Consider the following 22,447-nt stretch of genomic DNA (forward strand, 5'->3'; position numbering starts at 1 on the left):
TGCTGAGGGAGCACTCAATGCCCTTGTCCAGGTATTATTATATAATATCCAGATAATATATATTATATGTAATATATATTTATATATATAATATATATTTTATATATATATTATTTTTATATATATATTTTATATATCCAGATAAAGATATTAAACAGAACTTATGCAGCTGCTCACTACACAACGGGAATTTTCTTTGTGAAGTTCTTTGGTTCTTCTGAAGGAAAGGTCAGGTTTGTAACAGACGCTTCATCCAACTCAAGGCTGTTTCCTCAAGACAACAGGTAGTTTTATACACACAGAATAGGCCACTAAGAAGTAGAGGCAAAGGGGTACGTTCCCACAGCACCCACTTATGCTCCGACACATCCACACTCGGTTAGTTGTCATTTGCAAAAAGGAAGTTCAACACCAAGTTTCATTCCAATGCAAAAATTTTTGGAATGATCTTACAACTCAAAGTGAGACTAGAACAAGCTTTTCATTAAGAAGGCTATGAAGAAATCCAAAAGGAACAATAACAACCAGGAAATACTGCAGCATTTTACTATTAAAAAATCCATCTGCCTGCTGCTCAGACACAGTGGTAGCATAGCTGAGTGAAGGTTTGCAGGTCCATTCTGCCCTTCTTCATATGGGAACATGTTTTATCATTTTCCCCCGTCATTCTTTTGCAGTCTTTGTCCCTAGCGAAGGGACAGTGTGTTTTAAGGAAGCAATTCAAGTCAAAACCTGATGCATGACCTGGTCGTTAAAAGAAATCTCTACAGGCACTCATCAGTCTGTCTGGAATATGAGCGAAATCAAAGGTGCTTCCTATAGGCACACCCTACAGTACCAAACCAGAGAGAGTGTTTTAGCTACAAATATCGGACTGAGGTACAGATCTAAAGTTTTGTAAAACTCTGTGGTTGTAAAAACAGTACCAGAGATACGCTTCCCACAGCTGACCTGCAGCAGCATGCGCTGCTTATAAGTTGCTTGGAAGAAAAGGTAGAAAAGAAGTGAAGATGCCCAAGGAAGATGTGGGTGTGCATATGCACACACACATTTTTTTATATATGTATATATAAATGGGCTCTTCTTTTTATTTAAACTTTATTAAACTCAGACTCAAGTTTCATTTGGTTATAATATGCATCAATACTTGATTCTGAAAGAAAGGTAGCTGCCAAAAAATAACAGCCCAAAGCAGTTTTGAGAGCATCTGGTGGGAAAAAGCAAAAACTGGTGTTCATGTGTATCATTTCAACTATGCCAATTAACAGCTGTCTACACTCCATTGTACCGTTCTATGAAATATTGGTGTGCAGACTCTTACAAGGCAGATCATGGGGGAAAACAAAACAGCAGGGTATGGACAACCAGGCACACAGACAAATCTACTGTGATATGGAGCATAAAATCCTAAATGTAATAGGGACAACTTAATTTCTAGCACTTGCTGCCAAACCACCTAAACCCTAATATGTGAGGATTACTCTAAATTACCATTACAGACTAGCTTCCTTGTTTTAAGACTTCTTGGATTTGTAACTGAAACAATCTACTAACATGTTCGGTTTGTTTATGAGGTGAACTTTAACCTAAAAAACCCATTTCTGGCTAGTATACAGAAGTCCTTTGTGGAAACCAATTTGGCTGATCCACCTTCAGTGGGGACAAGGTAACGTAATAAGCAGTGCTGCCTACTTGAGGAAATGAAGCTGGCCACATCACATCTAGGACAAACTTTTCATTTGCAGAGAACTGTTTGAAGTGCTGTGGTGGCCAAGCCTCCTGGCGCAAATTCACCTTGCCCGGGAGTAAAACCCGACAAGCTGCCATCGCACAGAAGCTCCCACATGCCTACTTCGCGATGCTTTCCAGTCATGACCAAGCTGTTACACCTAACCCGGAACCGTGCAGGCAGCCCCCAAAGCAAGCTATTTCCAGGTCAGCAGATGTTAAACCTCTTGCTTTTAATGGTTAGCAGCAAAACCAGATGCCCTGCTTTGGGAAAGGGGGGTGACAAAAGAAACAGTGGAAGAGAATTTGGACACAGCTTAACTGCATGGTTTCTTTATTCACTGTAGCTGTCGTTCATGGCAGGGATTTTAAGAGCTGGGCATTTTTCTCTTATTTATTCGCTTAACTTCATTACTGTGACAGTAGAATTACTATTAAATTGTAAACTATTTAGGCTTCCCTCCCCTGACATTGGATTCTACAATAACCTGGATGAGAGGATTGCAACTAGGCGATACAATACTCCAGTGGGCTATTCTTACAGGGGCTAAAGCCTCTTGGAAGGCTATGATTCAAAGGAGAGATGAGATGATTTACTCAGGTCCAATTGACTAAGAAGAGCAGAGTACAAATAACTTGGATAACCAACCACAGTTCTCAAGTGCTGATGGAAAACTCCCCAAAAACTCAAGGCAGCCGTAAGAGAGTTGCAGACCTGCGACCAAAGCACAGGATGGTAAACTGTTGTATAGGCCCACGTGGAGAAGAACCAAATCAGCAAGGGTCTACGCTTAGACCTGAATTTAAACACAGTGGTAATCCCAGTAATTCAGAAATATATGATGAACTCTTCCAGCTGTTGCCACTGCAGACAACGCATAAACCAGAGTTTAGTTTAAAAAAACATAGTAAAAATGTAAATATTGGACTGGATTGTGCTAAAGCACAATAAAAACACAGAGACACAAAAAGGAAATATTTAGCCACTTCAGTTTCTCAAATACAGTGTGCAACTGAAGAGACAATTCTGTTCACTGCAAGGTATTCCTTTGCAATCAGGCTCCTTTTAAAGAACAGATGCTTACAAAGAATGGCAACATAGATGTGTTTTAAAGTTAATACGAAAGAATAAAGGCCTTCAGCAATGAGATAATTACCTCTTCTTAACTGTTGAAGTTATCCATGTCAAAGAACAAAGATATCAGAAAATCAAAAGGAAAAAAAAAATCAAGCTATCAACTACCCTTCCCACCTTTAAGCAAGTTTAGCTGCTTGGTGCCAAATACTAAAGAGCCTCCTTTTGCGCTGTGAGCTCTGAGGACTATTAATGCTTTGGGACTATGAGGTTTCTCAGCATGTCAAAAGAGTTGCCGTCTGGGTGCACAGACTCCACACCCTTGCCTTCTTCATGAACTTGAAGGAATCCATAATCATCTACCCCGACTATCCATGCAATCGGGCCCTCCTCACTGTGGAGACGGACTTGCTTACCACTGCAAACAAAGAGAACCAGACGGTTAGGAATTAATTGGCGGAGACTGCAAAAACAATTAAAAAATAGCTTAGAGGACTCCTGTCTAGCAGAATATTTTTGTTTCTCACCTCACTGGTTCCTTATAGAGCATGATTTTCAGCAGCATTTTCTACCTGCTTTAATTTATTTCTGTGGAATTAACAGTTAATCCAAACAGTTTGGGTTTTTTATAAAAGACATGAGTACAGTAGCTTCATTACTAGCTAAACAAATCATTCCCGATTCCCTTTTTTTTGAGATGATACATGTAAAATACCTAGAAGCATTCTTTAACTCCTGCTAGTCCGTTGATTTTACTGTGTGCTATTTTTATTCTCCGTTAAAAAAAGTATATATAAGTATATATTTTATATATATATATAAAAGTAGATTTTAATTAAGTAACTAGTTTTAAAGGCAATCTAGTAGAAAAAGTAGAAAAAGGCAAAATATCCATGCGTTCTTTTCAGCTTTCTTAAAAGAAAGTTCGAGACGCACATTATACTTACCTGTGTACCCAGTACTTGTAGTAACGGGGAAGAACTCCGTTGGGCCCTTTCTCCTGGAAAATATCTATAAGCCTCTCTAGCACAGTTACAGTTCTTGCAATAAGACAGTCTGCAGTTAAAGCCTTCAGCTTTGTCCCCTCTTCCTTATTAAATTTTGTGATGAGGTCATTGATGCATATGGTGGGGTTGCTGTTATTCACATTAAATCCAAAGCCTGAAGAAGACAAGCCAAAAGAAGAGGACAGGATCTTTAACTACAAACACGTTGTTACCACCAGAAAGTCAGTACTTCATTCAACTACTCGATACAATTATCTCTACGGATGTTTCCGGTCACTGTTTTTCTTGAGTCTCTTACACCTTTAAACCTTCCTACTTGCGTAATTACAAATCTCAGTCCAGATTTTACTTGTTTCTTGCCCTTAAAATGCCTCCTCAAAACTGTAAGCAAATCCAGTGCAGTCCTTTCAACAACACGCCACCCTGTCCATGAGGGTTAGGAAGATGGCAAGTGGTGACTTGCTCGTTGGTTACAATAACATCAAAGTGAGAAATTCTTTTACTCCCTGGAAGCTGACAGGTCATTAGCTAATTGAGAGCAAATCATTGATCATACTCTAAGATGGAATTTTATCTTTCAGTCTAAAATTTAATTAAGAGACCTTTCTGTTTACTACAGTTAGCTGATTGCATTCTCTGAAAAGTAAGCCTTTTTACTCAGCTGATAAGCCTTGTTTGGCTTGCTCTGAAAAGCCCAGAAGATTTAACTTTGCTGCTTAATCTATCTTACCACAGCATATCCTTTAGAAGCCTCAAGTCTCTCGCTGAGATTTCTCCAGCTAGAATAACGTTGGCAGAACGCCTTTCTTATTTAAATATGGCTCTTGGGGGGTGTTTTGCAGCCTGCTGAAACAGGCTTTGAGGGATGTAAGGAAATATATTGTATTACCTGTTTATTTTTTTCTCCTACTAATTTGGATTTTTCTTTCCTCAGACATTTGGGATAAAACCCCAGTCTGCCAATCGGGTTTAGACATGATACACCTCCGTCTGCAAGAAGGTCCAGATGCACTGTTTTGTAAATTTGCTATTAATGAGACTATTCACGTATGGAAGTAATTCGTATTAACTATGAGAAGACGGATCTCTTCAGTGGAAAGCAGTTTTTGACTTTTAACTAGTCAGAGAGTGCATGCAAAGAAAGCCACAGTGATACCAGTACCAATACTTCGATCCTATGGCAATGAGGAGAAATGTATTATCAGAAAGAGACAAAGGAAAATGAACTGGAAAACATGACGTGCCATGCCAACAGATCCCAACTCAGCTGTTTAAACTCAAATACAGTCAAGTGAAGAGAGAGTGACCGTGGCCATCAAGCTGTGATTGGTACTGTCAGGGTGCATAACAGGGCCTTGGGGTCCATCTGCAGGCTCAGGGCACTCAGGCGTGTATGCATGGAGATCACTACTTAGCAATCCAAAAACTGAAACAGACACGAGAGACATACTGAGATGACAAGCTCAGCTGAGGCAGAAGCACCTGGGGATAAATGCGGTGGCAAAAATGTAGCCAGATAATTTGAAAAACATTAGGTGCTCAGGACTCTTAGGGCATCTCTGCATTGCCCATGTGAGAAGAGTGAAAAATAAACATTGAGCACCGACCTCGCAGTGTGCTGATGTGGCTAATACATCTTCAAGTTCCAGGGCTAGCCCTGCCTTCAGCATCTGTGCACTGGCTGGACATGCCTTAGCCGCACACAGAGGCAGACAGAGCTTTTGCAGGTCAAGCATGTTGGCTGTCCCTTGCATTCTGGTTGTGTTTGGCTACCTACGTCTGTTCTGAGTCTGGCCCTTACTTTAATGAAGTATATTCTTCTGCAGAACTCTTCTTCCAAAAGTCCCATAATAATTAAGTTCTTTAAAAAAAAGGTCTTTAAAAACACGTTTGAAAGTATGAACATGAACTGTGTCATCTGTGAGGCCCTGAGCACATGGTACAGGTGAAAAGGCAGGTTTGTCTCTTGCCTTATTCTTCTGAGGTACTTCTCTGCGCAGTGAAGCCATGTAGATGATCTTTGATTTTGATCATTTCCCTCATATATGGAATACTCTTCATGAGTGTCATGTAAACAGTGAGGTCTAGGAATTTCCATGACTGTAGAAAGGGGATGATGCATCTGGCTTACCTGTCCTGTTGTAGAAGTTTGATCTCATTGCTACTACTAATACAAGAAGTTAGATGTCATGAGTCACCCCTACTACTCTCAGTGACATACATCACTGGAATGATGGAAAAGATCCTTGGATGCTATGTAGCAACTAACTTTCAATCTTAGAAGCTTCCAGACACAAGAAAGTTGATGAAAATGTACATCTTTGTATATACCTCAGACCTATTACCACCAAGATGACTCCTAGGGACATCAGAGAGAATGCATACAGAAAGTTTCCATTCAAATTTGAATGTTTTGGTGTTTAGGGTAAGAAACACAAGGTCCAAAACTAGTATGTAATGTGCAAAGAGATATTTGATAAGATGAACTATTTTTGGAGCCATTTTTGCTTTTCTTGTGTTAACCAGAACAGGCTCTGGAAGAACATATGGAAGCAGTAAACGGTTGACGGGGCACAGAGAGACTCTTTTAAGTGTCTCGGTGCAACTTCCATTCTGTACATGTAGATTATTTACAAAATGAGGATATAACAATTGAACAGAAAATTTAATGGCTGGGCATGTTTTGCAGAAGGAGGTGATGACTACTTCAACTGTTTTGCTTGTTCGCGCCTTAGAATTTACAGCACCTTGACAGGAACGATATCATGCCCACGCTCCCTTTGCAAGATACTTGTCTGCTGTGCTATATTCAAATATAAACCAAATATTATCATCATCATCATCTTTAACCTTTTAGACTTGCTAAGGAACTTTCATTTAATTTTTTTTAGACATAGCACAGGTAATTATTTTTGGAACCAGAACCTAGATCTCTGCTGGCAGGTTTCTAAGCATGTCTGACAGATCTGTGCTGCTGCTGGTTAGGGGAAAAAATTTCCTTAACAAATAGCAGAATGATTATCAGACTTGAAACAACAGAGACATCTCAATACTTATTTTGTGCACCTAAATTTCTTCTCCTGTTACAGCACTGGGACTTGTTGGAAAATACATGTACCTTTTTGGAACCAGCCTTCCAGGTAGACTGTTCGCCTTCACAATAAACAAACAGACTGTCGCTCCTTGCTCCCCCATCCAGCCTTCCCAACTACTTTGCAAATTTTAGTTTTTGAGAGAACTAAAGAAAGTGATTAATTAATCAAATCCTTACTGCACTGCTGCTTCACTAGCAATATTCCAGTTTCTAGAAAGCTATCAACAGAAACAAGTTATGAATAAATTTAAAAAGGATGAAAGAAGAAATTAAAACATTACCAGGTGTACGTAGCTCTTTTTCTCCCGATTTAAAAGGCATGTTATTTATTTAACTATTTGTTATGTTGAAAAAAAAATGAAAATTGAAAAAAATGGATACATTTTTCCATATATTCTACTAGTTTTGCAATAGATCAAGGAGGTCACTTTCCCTCTCTCCTGTAATGCTCTTTCTTTGAACTCCACTACGCCAGCCCAGACGCTTGCATTTACGTTTTCCTTGTCAAGCACATGGAATTATTACGAAGAATAAAAACATTTACGGTTTGTGCTTCCTTCTGATTTAATATTGTGCTTTATTTCCTTATGCCTGCTGTCATTATTTGTTCTTGTCCTTATCATTTGAACTCATAAAGGAATTAACAACAAACTTCTTTAGAAAAAGACAGTATAGAAAAGCTTGAAAATAGACATTTACCAATAAGTATATGAAATGTTTTTTCAATAAGTGTAGAGTTTACCAGAACTCCACCAAGCTTCATAAGATCGCTGTAGTAAATATCATTTGGCCATTTTACTCGCAGATCAATATCCTAAAGAAACAAAAACATACATTTAGAAACACTTTGCTCTTCGATACTGATTATGAGAACACGGCTCATTCATCACTCCATATTCCATATTTTCTGTAGCTCTTTGCCACACTGAATGTGGTACTGTCAACTGCTCTTCATGTGAACCTATTTAAGTGCTCCACAAACGTTACTGAAAAAGTCACAGTAACATGGTTACGTGGTTTACTAAGGAGGCTGGCAGCTGTCAGAGAAAAACAAAAAAATAACAAAAAAATTATGGCAGATAATAAAGGTTTAGAGCGACCAAAAGGGGGACTAAAGATACTAGAGATTTTCAGTCTCAAAACTGTGAGGTTTTATAGAATTCATTTCCTTCATTCACGAGCGCCTATTGAAGATTTAAAAGGTCTATTCAAGAAAGATGCAAACTGTTGCAGCCACTGTGGCTTACTGCTGGTAAACAATCAGGGTAAGCCCACAAAAACATCAACACTGTATTTGAGGATCCTTGCAGAAACCAGACAAGGAGACAATGACATCTTGAATTTCAGAAAGGAAATTCAGCAGACAGGAGAAATTCCAGTTCACAACTATGTAAATACTTCAGTAATGTCCTAAATATATTCACGCTTTCGGCAGCTACGCTCAAGCAACACCATGGAGCTGGAAACACAAACTGTGCTGTGTGACACCGTTCCAGCCCAATAGAGAAGTTTTTGTTGAAACCACAGAACTGAACTGAACTTTGCACCAGCTACTTAAACACAAAAAGAAAGCAAACGTGCTTCCTGTAGTTTGAAAAACTGCATATGACTTTATCCCCTGAGGCAAATTATGGGAGGTGCTCCAGGACTACAAGAGTCGCGTTCCCTCCTATTGTAGATTATGAAATCCCTTTACAGGATGTGTGAAAACTGCACCTGGGTCCATGTCTACTTTCCTGACAGATTTAAAGGCCAGAGAGGAGTCCATTACACGTACACTGACAGGAAATACTACCTGATTTTGCTATCAAAGCATTCTAAGAGAGAGTATCACCAATTCATATTCATTATGGAAAACAACTTGACTCTTCACACCGGGAAAGGATTTATAGAAGGCTCTTGAGACATTCGAAGTATGAGACAGTTAAACAGTATTATCAGTGTTAAGAGGTCTTCCAAAGAGCTACTCAGGAGATCTTACTTCAGGAAAACGTACACCTGTAAGACACCAGACACTAGCTCTGCAAACTGAAGTGACGGCAAGTATGAAGAACAACCAAGTCAACTGGGTATTCTCATGATGTGAACCACACAGCAGAGACTTTGCCACAAAAACGGATGACAAGGTACTGCACAACTATCCGTTTGTCAAAGAAGCAATGGGCATCACAAAATACGCTGGGAATGCAGCACCTTCTTATCTTCACTTACTAGAGAGAGATGTCTGCTGTTCTCAGAATGGGAAAGCAAGGCACTCTCTTGATACAAGGCCCATTTACATTTGCAGCGCTAACATCTGGCAGTAAAACTTCCAATTCAGCGGCCAGATTTTCTCCGTGAGGACCCAGAACAAAGGCCCCAGTCGCTGCCAGTTTAGCATAGTCAACATTCGTGACAATCCTAAAAATGACGACTGGCTGATAAACTGAGACACAGGTATTTCAGATTTTTGAATGGAAATCCTTAAATGGACTTAGAGCACAGCAAACGACATTAAAGTGTCTTAAAGTATTATTAAGACTCTGACATACACCCACAGAGGTATGGAAATTTGGAGGAGAGAATGAAACCTCATCTGTAGATTAGCCCATTGTTTGCAGCTACTGCAGTTTGTAGGGCACGGATGTCCATCTGACATAAAGAAAAGCCCTGCGTTACCTAAGTCTGAAGGGGAAATTTAAGCATTGAGTTTCTGATAAATCTTTGAATTTCCTTGCTTTAGTGTATTTGAGTGCAGACCCTTAACATTGGTTTCACCCATTGTCTAGGGTGGATGTACTGTCAAAGAGATTCAGTAGCTTTGTCTTGGTCATAGCAAGCTATGTACTGTACATCTACTGTGTATATTACATGTATTATTGATACATACTATTTTTATATTATATTTAGTAATTCAGTCAGCTTTTTCCTCTTGAATGGAATAAAATGAAAAATGCCACAGTACACCAGGGTAGGCACACAGAAGCAAAACCGCCTCTATTCATAAATTAACTCCTTCCCCAGTCAGACTCATATTTTACAAAACTAACTCCTTCTATTTAAAATGGTTAAATTATTCACTCTAGCCAAATATTTTATACTGCAAATTTTAGCCTGAAGCATTTTGTTTTTATAGTCAAGTTATGAAGCACTGAAGTTAGAAGGCATTAATAGAAAGGCTGACAGACCCTAAACTACAGCAAAGCTACTGGGTGCCACTATAATAAAGTTCATGTGTAAATGTGTATAAGTCATTGATTTTCTGTAATATAGGAAACATATGCTTTAGTTAACTACTTCTGTAAAATACCAAAGTTTTATAGTTAGCAAATATTAGGAAATGGTAACATTAAAAAGGAGATATATGAGGTGATGAAGAAGACTGGTTCTTCATTTTAATACTGATGACAGGACACTTGACTCCCTCTTGAGAGCAATACTCCTAAGTTCTTGCTTTAGAAATCAGTTTTCAACCTTAAACAAGGGTTGGAAAAATCCTTTAAAAGGGATAAAGTGGCCACTGAAACAGCACCAACAAAAAAAGCAGAAAAGGATTCATCAGTTTTATTCATTTTTCCCTCCTCCCTCTTCCCCAACTCCTTCAAAATCAAAACAAATTAACTCAATTGTTAGACAAACAAAATTGACGTTTTCTTTACTGCTGAAGACTGAGTCTTAAGTTTCATAAGATTATGAGTGAAATGAGTGCAGTATACTTAATCAGCTCAATAAAAGACAGTATTCATCATATGTATACTAGATTTCTTAAAACACATAAATAATCAAGCATGTATGAAGGCTAAGTTTACCACGACATTAGTGCTGAAGAACTATATTATGCATTCAGTCATTCTATGCATAGGAGACATAGTTAAAATCTGATTTTAATGAAAATGGAAACAGGAATTTTGAGATAAATTAGAATGAGATACCTTATATCCTGGTATTGATCTAACTGACTCTACCACTGCCAAGGACACCAGGTGTTGAATAAAAGGAATTCTCTGGCCCAGGTTGGAATGTAGAGGAATGGTGATATGTAAAGTGGATAGTGCACAGCCCACGGGACTGAGCCAAACATTTCCACCACGACCTGGGAAGGGAGAGAAAAAAGGTTAACTTCAACTCAAGAAAAAAACATTTATAAAAAAGATCACTTTGTTAATGTAGACAACTACAAAAGAGAAAGATGCAATTGTATCCATCCAAGAATCTACCATAAGTCCTGTAATGGAGTTTCCAAACTACTTTAGAAAGAAAAATGGTTAAAGTGCAAAGCTTTTTCTTGAAAAAAACAGCAGGTTGTTTAACGTGCACGCTGCTACTCAATTTCCTAGAATGTCCTAAATGACTTGCTTCCAGGATTTTCCTGGTATCTGGTAACATACATATTTCAAAAAACCTTGCTTTGTTTAAGTGAAGAAGTATTTGTGAAGATGCTCTGTGTGCATCTAGAAATCCATCCACATTGTGAATCAACTTGACACAAGCTAGATCTGTACCGAAAGCCAGGTAACCATCTTTGTGTAGATCTGTGCTCAGAAGAGCTTATTAGGCTGGGCACTGTCTTCTAATAAAATGAATGCGGCTTCTAAATCAGTGCTAGTTCCTTCCTGGGAAAGAGACAGAACTTGCTTGTATTTATCTGCAAAAGATTGTGAAAGCCCACATGACAGTTCAAGCAGGTCCTGCAGACTCAAGAAACCTCTATCTCAGAGCAAGTCAAGACCCAGTCTTGTTCCAGTTAAGTCAAAAAGGAGTTCTGATTTGGAAGTCTGACTTGTATTACACTAAATGTAGTGATGGCAGTTTCCATGACTGGAGAGAGTTTTTGGCAGAAACTAGAAGACCACTAAATCATTTCTGCAAAAGCCACCAAACATCCTGAAAATGTTTACTTTGGTCTCTATCAACTTAGGTTTTGAGTTTGAATCCACGGTTCAAGCTGGAGGAGAAGAGGACATGATTATTCTATAGATTATATTACCAAAAATACTCATAATGTATCTTTAAGGCAGCTAAGTGACATTAAAATGTCCTATTTCATATATTTAATACACATTTACTAGCACTAGAAGGAAATTTACTCACCTTTCCCTTGTGTTTGTTGAACAGCAATTGCTATTAAACCCATCTCCTCAGGCAACTCGAACATTAACCTGCCAAATAGGAAAAAAAAACCCCATGCTTATCAGCTGGAACACTAAGCTACATTCATGAAAATCTAGGCTTAAATATCAGGTAATATTTTACATTAACATTGCACTACCATTTATCCGTTTTCAGTTAACATTTATTCTTGACCAAAAAGCATTAGAATATTAAAAAAAGATTAACTGAAAAATGATCATGTAAAACATTACTATATCTATTACGCTGGAAAAAGGTATAGCCATAGTTCATTTAAGGTGCCTTCTGATAACATACGTTTTGTATTTCTTCACGTTTTCTTGAAGTGCTTATTTTTCGTGTGTCACTATCTTCAGTAAGTGACAACTAGCAATTCTAGACATTTGTTTCTACTTACGGCAAATTTTTGTTCATACTACAGAATATAAGAGCAGCAGTTTCTGATTATTTAGAAAACCAATATGGTGGCAATAAAGCAGTTTAAAAGATACACTATCCCCTGAGAACTAATTATGATTTAACTACAGTAAATAAATCTACACCTTCTGAGAACTCTAGAGAACACTGGCTTATTTTAGGCTTGTGTTCTGCTTTTAAAATAGTTTCACTTAAAAGAATACTAACTTTCCTCTGGGGATAAGTAGAAAGTGCACTTTAACACCACCAAATGAGTCAACGCTAGACTTAAAAAAAGAAGAAAAAAACCCCACTGTGAGAACTTCGTTCAAACCACTTTAAAACAGATCTGAACTGTACTACGATCCTCCTCCATTTCACATTTTCAGGAAGACTTATTTAACAGATAAAACAGATATTCGAGATGCTGCCAGCAAGGTAGACCCAGAAAGTGATTTATAGCCTACAAACCTACTTCTAATATGGGCACAAACATCACGCTGTTCATTCATATAAAAGCGATCTTGTCTTGGAGATAAGTGCAGTCCAAATCAGCAAAAAGTACCGTTCAAAATGATTTCCTCTGAATTTCAGATAAGTATGAAAGGGGTTTCAAGTTCTGCAATCAAGCAAGTATCCACGGGCAGCAGGGACCAGCTGCAAGCAGAAGTGTCCCCCCGCCGCCCCCAGACACATGTCTTTAGGCCAGCGACAAGCTAAGGAACTATCCATCCCTCCTGCTTCGCAGGTTAAAAAGCAGGGCTTCAGTAACTTTTGGGGCTGTACGGACAGCAAAATGCAAGTAGGATCCCCAAGGTTTCAGAATATCTTTCAAATGGCTGACTTGCTTTCAGAATGATCAAAATGGGAGGTTATTGGAGGGCCCAAGCAAAGTCTGGACCACAAATGCCTTCGCTAATTAGAAATACTTGAACCCAAACTGACAGAAGCCGTAACAGGCCCCGCAATGTTTTCCCACATTACTCCTGAATCAGAGAGACGTTGTGAAAGAGCAATAGCCAGAAGATCTCTTTGCCAGTCCCCTTCCAGATCACATGAAATACAGCTCAATAATTCCCTCCTTTGGGCCCTATGGATTACACATGGAGACCAGGCTCACCTATCTACTGCCAACCTTTAACATTAAAAATATACCTCTTCTTATGCTGGGACCTAGGGGAAAATCGTCCGTAGCTCTTTATGCCCCCGAGGCTTCAGCCCTGTCTTCTGGGAACAGCATGATTTCAGTTACAACACCAAATTCATGGTTTTGCAACACGAAAATCTAATTTAAATTTGGAAGCACAGTTAGGAAGAGATTACAGGCTTTGTCAAAATACACTGATTTCTGTTACTTCTCCATTCACATATTTGTTTTGAAATAGGCAAAAAAAAAAGTCATGTGCTGCCATGATGGGAGGAAAATAATCAGAGCAGGGAAAAAAGTTAATTATGAATCCAAAACACAGGCTTCTAGAACAAAGAGATATGATTAATAGAATGTATGAATGTAGCTATTAGAGGCTTGGCAGCAGGTAGCAACATATTAAATGCAGAAACCAAGTTTGTACTTTTAAGGGCCATGAAGAAATTTTTTAACGGACACAACATGGGGAAGTTGTTAATACTCAGACTGATACAGCAAGAGACAGATATATTTATTTTTACTACTTCCTGAGATTGTGCTGGAATTACTGTGAAGCCTATGAAATTAAAAACTCCATACAAGCGCCCCCCCCAAACTTCAGAGCTTTGTAAATTTTGTGTGCTTTTTAGTTTTTTTCTAGGAGAAACAACTTGTATTTTCCTTACCAGAAAGAGTAACCGTACGTGCACTTTTTTACATATTGACTTCCCTTCTTTTCTTTCAACTTAATCAGTTGCAGATTTAATGATTTCGTTTTTCTGCAGAGCGACTTATCACAGTGCTTACATTTTCCCCAAAAAATTTTTGCATTCAAGAAATTCTCTGTTCTTTTTGGTGCTCTTTTACTAACTTGCTTTACATATTAAGTCAAAAGACCACACTGAGATACAAGAGTAGGGAAACATGAAACATCTGAAGACAAATTTACCCGTCAGGAAGAATATCAGACAGCATCTATATGACCGTAGAAGATGGTACTAGAATTTTATGTAATTTTTTTTTCCTGCTTTGACCATTTTCATGGCATTTTCCAAAACATGAGCAAGGCACTTCCAGTATTCAAGAATATTAAACCAGTTGAAATATTAAGAGAGAGATTCTAGCACAATTTTTTATACAAGTACCCTCCCCCTGCCCTGCAGCGCATACTATGAATGCTGTCAAGAATAATAAACAATACTTAATTGTTTTATAGAAATTTCAAGTCTAAGGAGGACTCTGTCTTCATGGCCAGTCAACACAATGACTTTTCTTCCTATTTGAATGTAAAATGGGAACTGAAACCTCAAAAACTGTGTTTGAATAATGTTAATGGCCTGACAACTATAAATTTCATTGATGTTATGGGTTTAAGGTTGAAACTCTCATTAATGCACCCTGCTGTGTTACAGTATTGCAGAGGTATTACAACAGGCAGCGTTACATTCCAGATGTTAAAATACCTGGGCACAAGAGGGTAAGTTACGAACAGATTTCTCCCTTCACTTCAAGTTCCTTGTCTGAAAATCTCACTCTCAAATAGCTTGTTTATAGAGTATTATAAAAGCAACATTAAAAAAGTGTTTCCATTTTTAGTCAAATGGAAAGGAACATGCCTTCTGACCAGTTTCTTGTATTATTTTGGACAAAAAGGTGCCCTGAACACTTGCTTTCCTACTTTACATCCACTGTTTCTGTCCATTATGTCCAATTTGAAAATGAGCAGTGTGCCTACTAATATTTTTCCTAAACTCTCCTCCATTGCCCTCCATCTCCTTTTCATAACCCTCAACTGCATGACACTGTGTCTGATTCCAAGCTCTGTGTGCTGAATGGCCTGCCAGAGGGCACGCTGGCCAAGCAGAATAGGTAACTCTCGAGTCCATGCTGCAGACTCCTTGGTGGCAGCACTGATCTGGGTCTCTCTCTCGTACCTGGAAGCCTGTTTTCATGAGAACATGAATACCTGAAGGAGCTCAAAGATATGGAGGTCTTCTGTAAAACAGGCAGTAGACTGACTGAGAGCTGGTGGGCTACGAACAGAGGAGAAGCCACCAAGAATGACATCACGTTGGGAGTTTGTTACAGACCACCTAATCAGAAGGAGGAAGTGGAAAAAGTCTTTTTGAGCAACTTGAGGACATCTGCAGATCACAGATCCTGATTCCTATGGGAGATTCTCATCTCCCGATATCTGCTAAAAGGCAAACAAAGTGGGATGCAAGCAATCCAGCTGACTTGTGGGGGATGTTAGGGACAAGCTCTTAACACAAATATCAGATGATCAACTGGATTGATTGACTCCATCTGCTACAAACAAGGGAGAGCTGATTGAGGACGTGGCAATCTGTGGCAGCTTTTGCCGTAGCAACCATGAACCGATGCTGTTCAGGATCCTGAGAGGAATGAGGAAGGCAAGCAACAGAGTACAAACCCTGGATTTCATGAGAGCACAACTCAGTTTATTCAGGGACCTGACAGATGGGATCTTACGAGAGGCAGCTCTGAAGGGCAAGGAAGCTCAACAGACCTGGTCTTTAAAAACAACCTCCCACAGACATTTTAACAGTCCATCACAATACTGAGGAAAACAAGTAGATGAACAAGGAGTCTGGTTTGGCTAAAAAGGGAATTCATGCCTGTAAAAAGAACGTACAAAAGAGATGGAAGCGAGGAGAAATCCTACAAAGGAGAAATGCAGAAACATTGTCCAGACAAGCAAGGATGATGTTAGGAAAGCTGAAGCTCAGCTATGGTAGAGATTGGCAGGAAACATGGCAACAGGAACTTCTACTGCTACATGATAAGAATAAAAAAGGAAAATGTGGGCTCGCAGCTGACTGAGGCAGAAACACAGCAGACACACATAAGGCTGAGTCACTCAACGCAACGCAATTCTTTGCCCCGGTCTTCACCAACAAAGTCTCCCAGGCCTTTACACATACAGACAGGGTTCAAGGAGAAGAGGAAATACCAACAGTAGAAAAGGAGTGAACTCATATATCTCTTGAGAAACCTTGACTCATACAAGTCCATGAGAGCAGATGAAATGCATCTGAGAATGCTGAGAGAGCTGGCTGATGGCACATCAAGGCTGTTTTCAATCATCATGGTCACAGAGATCAGGGGAAGTCCTAGATGAATGGAAAAGGGCAAACATTGCAGCCATCTTCAAGATGGTCTTTCACAGCACCCTTGTATCCAAGTTTGGCCACTGTCGTCTAGATGGTTGTACTACCAGATAAGCAAAAAGTGTCTGGATTCTGGGATTGAAAAGTAATGGTTTGTATTCTACCTGTAGGCTGGATACAACTGCAGTTCCTCAGAGGTTTTTCCTGAGACCTATCCTATTTAATATCTTAGTATCTTTACCAATGACCTGTAGGAGGAAATGGCATGCATGTTAATCAAGTTTGCGAATAACATTGAACTATGAGAATAACTAAGCATTGGAATAGGATGCCCAGAGAGGCTGTGGAGTATTTCTGTCCTTGGAGGTTTTCAAGATCTGACTGGAAAAAACCCTGAGCAAGCTGGTCTGAATTCATTGTTGACCCTGCTTAAAAGAAGGAGGATGGACTGGAGACCTTCAGGGATCCCTTCCAATCTGAATGATTCTTGGACTCCAGGAAATGTACAGAAACTTGGTATCTCTGGTGTTTCTAGCTGTCCTTTAAGTTTGGTTGAAATCAGTCAGAAACTAGCCATTAGCTACTAATTACTAAACTAGCAATTTAGCCCAAAGGCTGTTCACTGGAATCCCCTATCCCAAGTAGGATCCTAGATTAAAGTCATTTTCACACTCTCTTACTAGCCTAAATATTTAATTTTCTCCATCTTCCACTTTCCATGCAGTGTTTTATACACGACCAGGTGCAATATGCAGGCTCCCAAAGGACTGACTCCCACAGTTGAGACAGGTAAAGAACACCTAAATTGTTAATCCTACTGAGGTTTATTTAAATGATAGGAATCTTACTGCTCTGCACTGTTAAAACTTTGCCTATATCCAGCAGGCAAAATATGTGCCAGAAAACACTATTACATGAATGCACTCTGTTCTATTGCAAAAATTCGTAGCTTCTTTCACTTGATAGTGGGTTTCCCTATAGCAGTGTTAGTACAGAAAGGACCATTTAGTGTCAAATTGTCTTTGAACTCCTTAGATACATTAAAGACCTACATCAGTGAGAAAAAGTGTTAAGGGATTACAATGTCCCAGTCTTGTGGAAAACTAAAAAAGCACTGGAACCTTGGACTGCTAGTTTCTTGTACTTTACTTCAATAAATACTACAAAAAGAAGATTGTCCTATACTAGTCATGACATTTTCAGCAAGGAATAATCTATTGATACTATGAATGAGATAGGTTAGCAACTTATATATACTTTGACTAGTTGGTTAGCCTTTGAGAGCAGTGCACTAATAACAATATAGTTTCAATAAAACTGCAATATATAGGAAGACTGTAAGACTGTAAGTCATGTGAGTTATTTTTTCAGCTGGTCAATGCTCTAATCTGGTTCACCATAAATGAACACTGCTGTTGGCAAAAGGGAAGCAACAGTAAAAGAGGCCAGTGGATAGCAGGGAAGACCAAACCACCTCTTTCTTACCACCCATGTACTTATGCTTGATTTAAATTACCGTATTACGGCCTCAGAATAGTGCATGCTTTGCTTGTGGAATTGCTTTGAGAATCAGGCCTGCTGAACAGGCAGGGTAAAACTCTACCATTAAATGCTCATTTTTTCTGCTCACTGCATTTTTCAGCTGGTAATTTTCTTGTCTCTATATTTTTATACCAGATATTTTATAATTAGTCCTTTGTATATGTTTATAGGCTTTTCCTCTTAAAAAAAGAAAAAGAGAATTTTAAAACACAGTACCATACAGCCAAAGGTGTCAGGAAACATACCCAAATAAGAAAGGACTCCAAAAAATCGGTTTGCCAACAAAATGCCAGTAAAATTTGAAACCTGGGTTCAGACACACTGGTAACGTTCCAAAACTGAAAACTTAAAGAACTTCTTTATTCAGTAAATCAGCTTCTCTGTGAATATCATCAAGACCACAAAGTTACAGTAAAGGAGGGAGTTTCCAAGGGAGATGTGAGGAGAGTTTAGGAGTTTAAGTTGTTTCAATTTTTAATTTGAAAAGCAAAAACCTCTACTGTTTTGAACAATTTATTTAATTTTTTTTTCCTATAATAAGTAATCTTTTCAATTCATGACCTTTCTTTATTTGAAAAAGCTACCTAAAGCATACTGAAAAGTTAACATAGGACAATTGGAAACGAAACAGATTTCATTAAAAAAATGAACTCCAGTGCCAAGATTTAAGAAACGGAATAGTTACTGGAATGCAGTGAAACATATTTATCATAACATGTTAAGAATAGAATCTTCAGAGTGGAACAAAAAGTTATAAACATATTGATCAAAACCAGACCTAACCACTCTTGTCCAAAGTAAAGCACAGTACGGATGCTATAAAAAATTTAAAACATACAGATCAGTGCAGCCTGTAGTGATGTCACTTTTAACAGTAATTTCATCACACTTCATTAGATAAGAGTGTATAAGTTTGGTCACTGTCTGAGGGGGAAACCTTAAAGTAACCTCATACAGTACGGCATGAAACGACAGCATTTCAGTAAGGTGGCAAATGTATTTTAAATCAGCATTCAATTCACTAACTTATAGTGTGAGGCATCACAAGCATTAGGATCTCAGAAGCAATCCATCATGATTCTGAATTCATACAATATTACTTAAAGTCACCTCTCAGATAAAATAGCAAACCAAAAACTTTTGCATACACAGTGATTTTAACTTGATATTCTGGCCAATTTCTAGTCTGGGTAATTACATTTCCTTACAAAAATTTCTCTGCAATTTACTAAGACAGCACTTCATTTCCTGTCTTAAATCAGACAGGGTGTTAAATAGTTGCCACATTCCACCAAAGAAGTGATGAAGTTATTCCCAAGTAGCCACTCAAACAGTTAGGGTTAATGCAGAACAAAAGACACTGGACATATCGCGTAAATTAAAGTGAGCATGAAAAAGAATTCTGTGTGAGCAGAAACTAGCTGCCCTCCCCAGATCCTCCACTGGGGTTTCCATTGCAATCTGGGAGAAATTAAAGCATTTCAACAAAAACCCATCCATTCCTGTACAAGACCTAAAAAATTAGCAGTAACACTTATTTTCCTTAGTTTTGTAATTTTTTTTTTATCCTTTTACTATTGAAAGTTTCATCAAAACCAGTCATACTTAAGATCACAGAAGTAATTTATAGTTAAGAGAATACTCTAAAAGCCTTTGGATTTTCCTCTATGATTTGCTTTTGCTTCTTTTATTTTATGCCTGCAACATATATTGTGCTCCAAATTTAGGCCCTGGTGGTTTATGATAATGGTAATGTGGTTGTTGCTATAAACCTAAGGATGTAGTAAATTTCTAGTCTTCCTAATCCAATGCTAACTGAAAAATATTTTTTTTTTCCTCTCTTCTTTCTAAAGGTACACTCAATAGTTTTCCTACACTAAAACAAAAAGAAGCATCTTTTTATATTGTTTGACATTTCTTGTGGTCTATAGGTTAGATTTTACCTTTGAGGGACCTTTCGGTTAGTTTAACATTATTTCTGAGAAATATTTTTAACGTTAAAAAAAATTAACTAAAATATCAAGCAAATTTCTTCGTTACCACTGTTTTCCTTGGCCAAAAGCACCTGAGTCTCAATTCTAAAATTTCCATGTGCCTCTCTCACCATGTAATTTACAAATAGACACAGAATTTCTTGTAAGTTCTAAACACTTGTTCATATTCTTAGTTCTATGATATGGGGTACACTGTACAATGTAAGTTACAAGCATCGTCATGAAGATGGTAATTTGACACATTACTTAGCATTAAATCCAATCTTCATAATTTTGCCCATAAAACAACTATGGCTTCATAAACTGGCAGGTAAAGCACAATTATTTTATTTGTGTGCCTTTTTTTCCATTAAGCACCGTGAAATACAAAATCTTTGAAAAAAGTACTACTGACATGTTTTTCCTGTGCAAAAGCAATCAAAAGCACTGTATTCCTTCTGTCAATAAGCCCAGAATTTAATTGCAAAAGTCAGACAGACAAAAATGTCAGTTTTTTTCTCCTTCTCTATTAAAAAAATCTAGATGTGTAGAATCTAGAAATTTCTTAAGTATAATGTAAGAGAGTAAGGCAAAAGGAAAAATTTAATGCAAACCTAGGGAAAAAGGTATTTTTTTGTTTAAAGAAAAAGTGTTCCAGTGACAGCCATTTTTAAAAGAAATTCTTAGAAAATGGCAATTTAGCTCTAAAATTTTAGTAAATTCTTAGAAATGGCAATTTAGCTCTAAAATTTTAGTTATCATTTGAAATACTTTGTTTAGCAAGTAAAGTTCAGAATATTATTTTTTAAAAGGCATTATTGGACCTGATCAGATGTTTTCCATATACATAATTTTTCATAGAAAATACAGATTCAGAAAAGCCACTATTCTCCACGAGAAGGAGGAATTAATTTGTCTGAAACAATGTCATTTTTCCTTTAAAACACTTAACACTTTTTTGGGGTATTTTCAGCCTAGTCGAACGTATAAGTTGCTTCAAATATATGGAAATGCTAAAGTTTTGAATGATTTAAACTTTGAAATGTATCTACCCGTGGTACCACAACCGGGCTTTCACATACCTCAGTTTCCCCCTGAAGCCTCGGGTTCCATTAAGGAGCTACATTTGCCATCCAACTTGTGGCTCCTCTTTGTTAAGCCATGCAGTGCTTCACAGGGGACGGACTTTTGGATGAGGAGTCTGGCCTACCAGCCAGAGTAGCAACATGGGCTATCCTAACTAGAACCTTCACAAGGCATAAAAGCCCTATACGCACTTCTAATTCATTGTTGAGCTGACTTGAAATGAAGCATTGAGCTGGGTTATAAATCCTGAACATTACACTTCAACATCCCTAAACAGAACTTCCCTGCAATGTCTTGTTCCCTGTGCGAAGAATGGACTGACGATACTTCAGCTTTTATCTGATTTCAAGTTGCAGATCATGTTAGAGATAGTAATCCAGAAAAACTATTGCTTTTTTTTATGGTGAATAAAAAAAGGCAATAAACACAATAGCTGAACTCAGCTGGCTCTGTATTCATGCGTCTAATAATTAAAACACAAAAATGCTCTCATCGAGTACTGGAGTCTTATACTAGCTGCTCCCGTCACAGTGCCAACAGAAACCACAAAATTTCTAAATTCAGTATTAAAGCATACAGCACTTTTCTCATGCAAGAGCCAACATCCAAAAACATATAAATAAAGAACAGAAAAGTTCTGTTTCCAAATATGTTGTTAAATATTTTTAAACCCCCTACTATTAGACTGTGCCAACTTGAAGGCAGACTCCAATAGTTAATTTCATGGCTGATTAAGAATGGATTTCAAAATAAGGAAGTTACTTTATGCTGGCCACAGCATCCTCTGCAGACTCCAGAAACATAGTCATCATAATGTAGGCTTTAACCACAGACTCAACACAAAATGTAGCTGATATTTAAATGCCGAAACAGTGGATTCTCTTTGTCAGGGCGGGTAGGAGAAAACCCAAAGGTCCCCATGTAGCCTCGTTACTTCAAATTCTTCCAATGCAAGAAAAGCAGTAACATCTTAACTCCGTAAAGTTCAAAGGAATGCCCAGTTTAAGACAATCAAATATGTACAAATACCTGTTACCATGAGAGGTGGATGAACGGGTAAACCCCTGATCTGGAGAGAGCTGACATCCAAATGGGGAAGGCTGCACAACCATCCTGAATCATGTACCCGGATCACACCTGCTGCTTAAGCAGCAATTGCTAGGGGGCAAGAAACCATACA

At 38.2% G+C, this 22,447-nt stretch overlaps 1 protein-coding gene across 1 annotated transcript in view; it reads right to left on the reverse strand.

The window, feature by feature from the left end:
- Nucleotides 1–2,819: 2,819 nt before the first annotated feature.
- HLCS (holocarboxylase synthetase) overlaps nucleotides 2,820–22,447 on the reverse strand; it is a 122,450-nt gene continuing 102,822 nt past the window's right edge. Inside the window, exons 6-10 of the mRNA XM_009282979.1 lie at nucleotides 11,975–12,042; nucleotides 10,816–10,976; nucleotides 7,604–7,718; nucleotides 3,751–3,964; nucleotides 2,820–3,221 (exon numbers count right to left, since the gene is read on the reverse strand). Coding sequence (XP_009281254.1) covers nucleotides 3,053–3,221; nucleotides 3,751–3,964; nucleotides 7,604–7,718; nucleotides 10,816–10,976; nucleotides 11,975–12,042 — 727 coding nt within the window. The 3' untranslated portion in view covers nucleotides 2,820–3,052. The remainder of the gene's footprint in view (nucleotides 3,222–3,750; nucleotides 3,965–7,603; nucleotides 7,719–10,815; nucleotides 10,977–11,974; nucleotides 12,043–22,447) is intronic.

Source organism: Aptenodytes forsteri, unplaced genomic scaffold, assembly GCF_000699145.1.
Source record: "Aptenodytes forsteri isolate BGI_AS27 unplaced genomic scaffold, ASM69914v1 Scaffold2, whole genome shotgun sequence".
In the NCBI taxonomy this organism is placed as follows: domain Eukaryota; kingdom Metazoa; phylum Chordata; class Aves; order Sphenisciformes; family Spheniscidae; genus Aptenodytes; species Aptenodytes forsteri.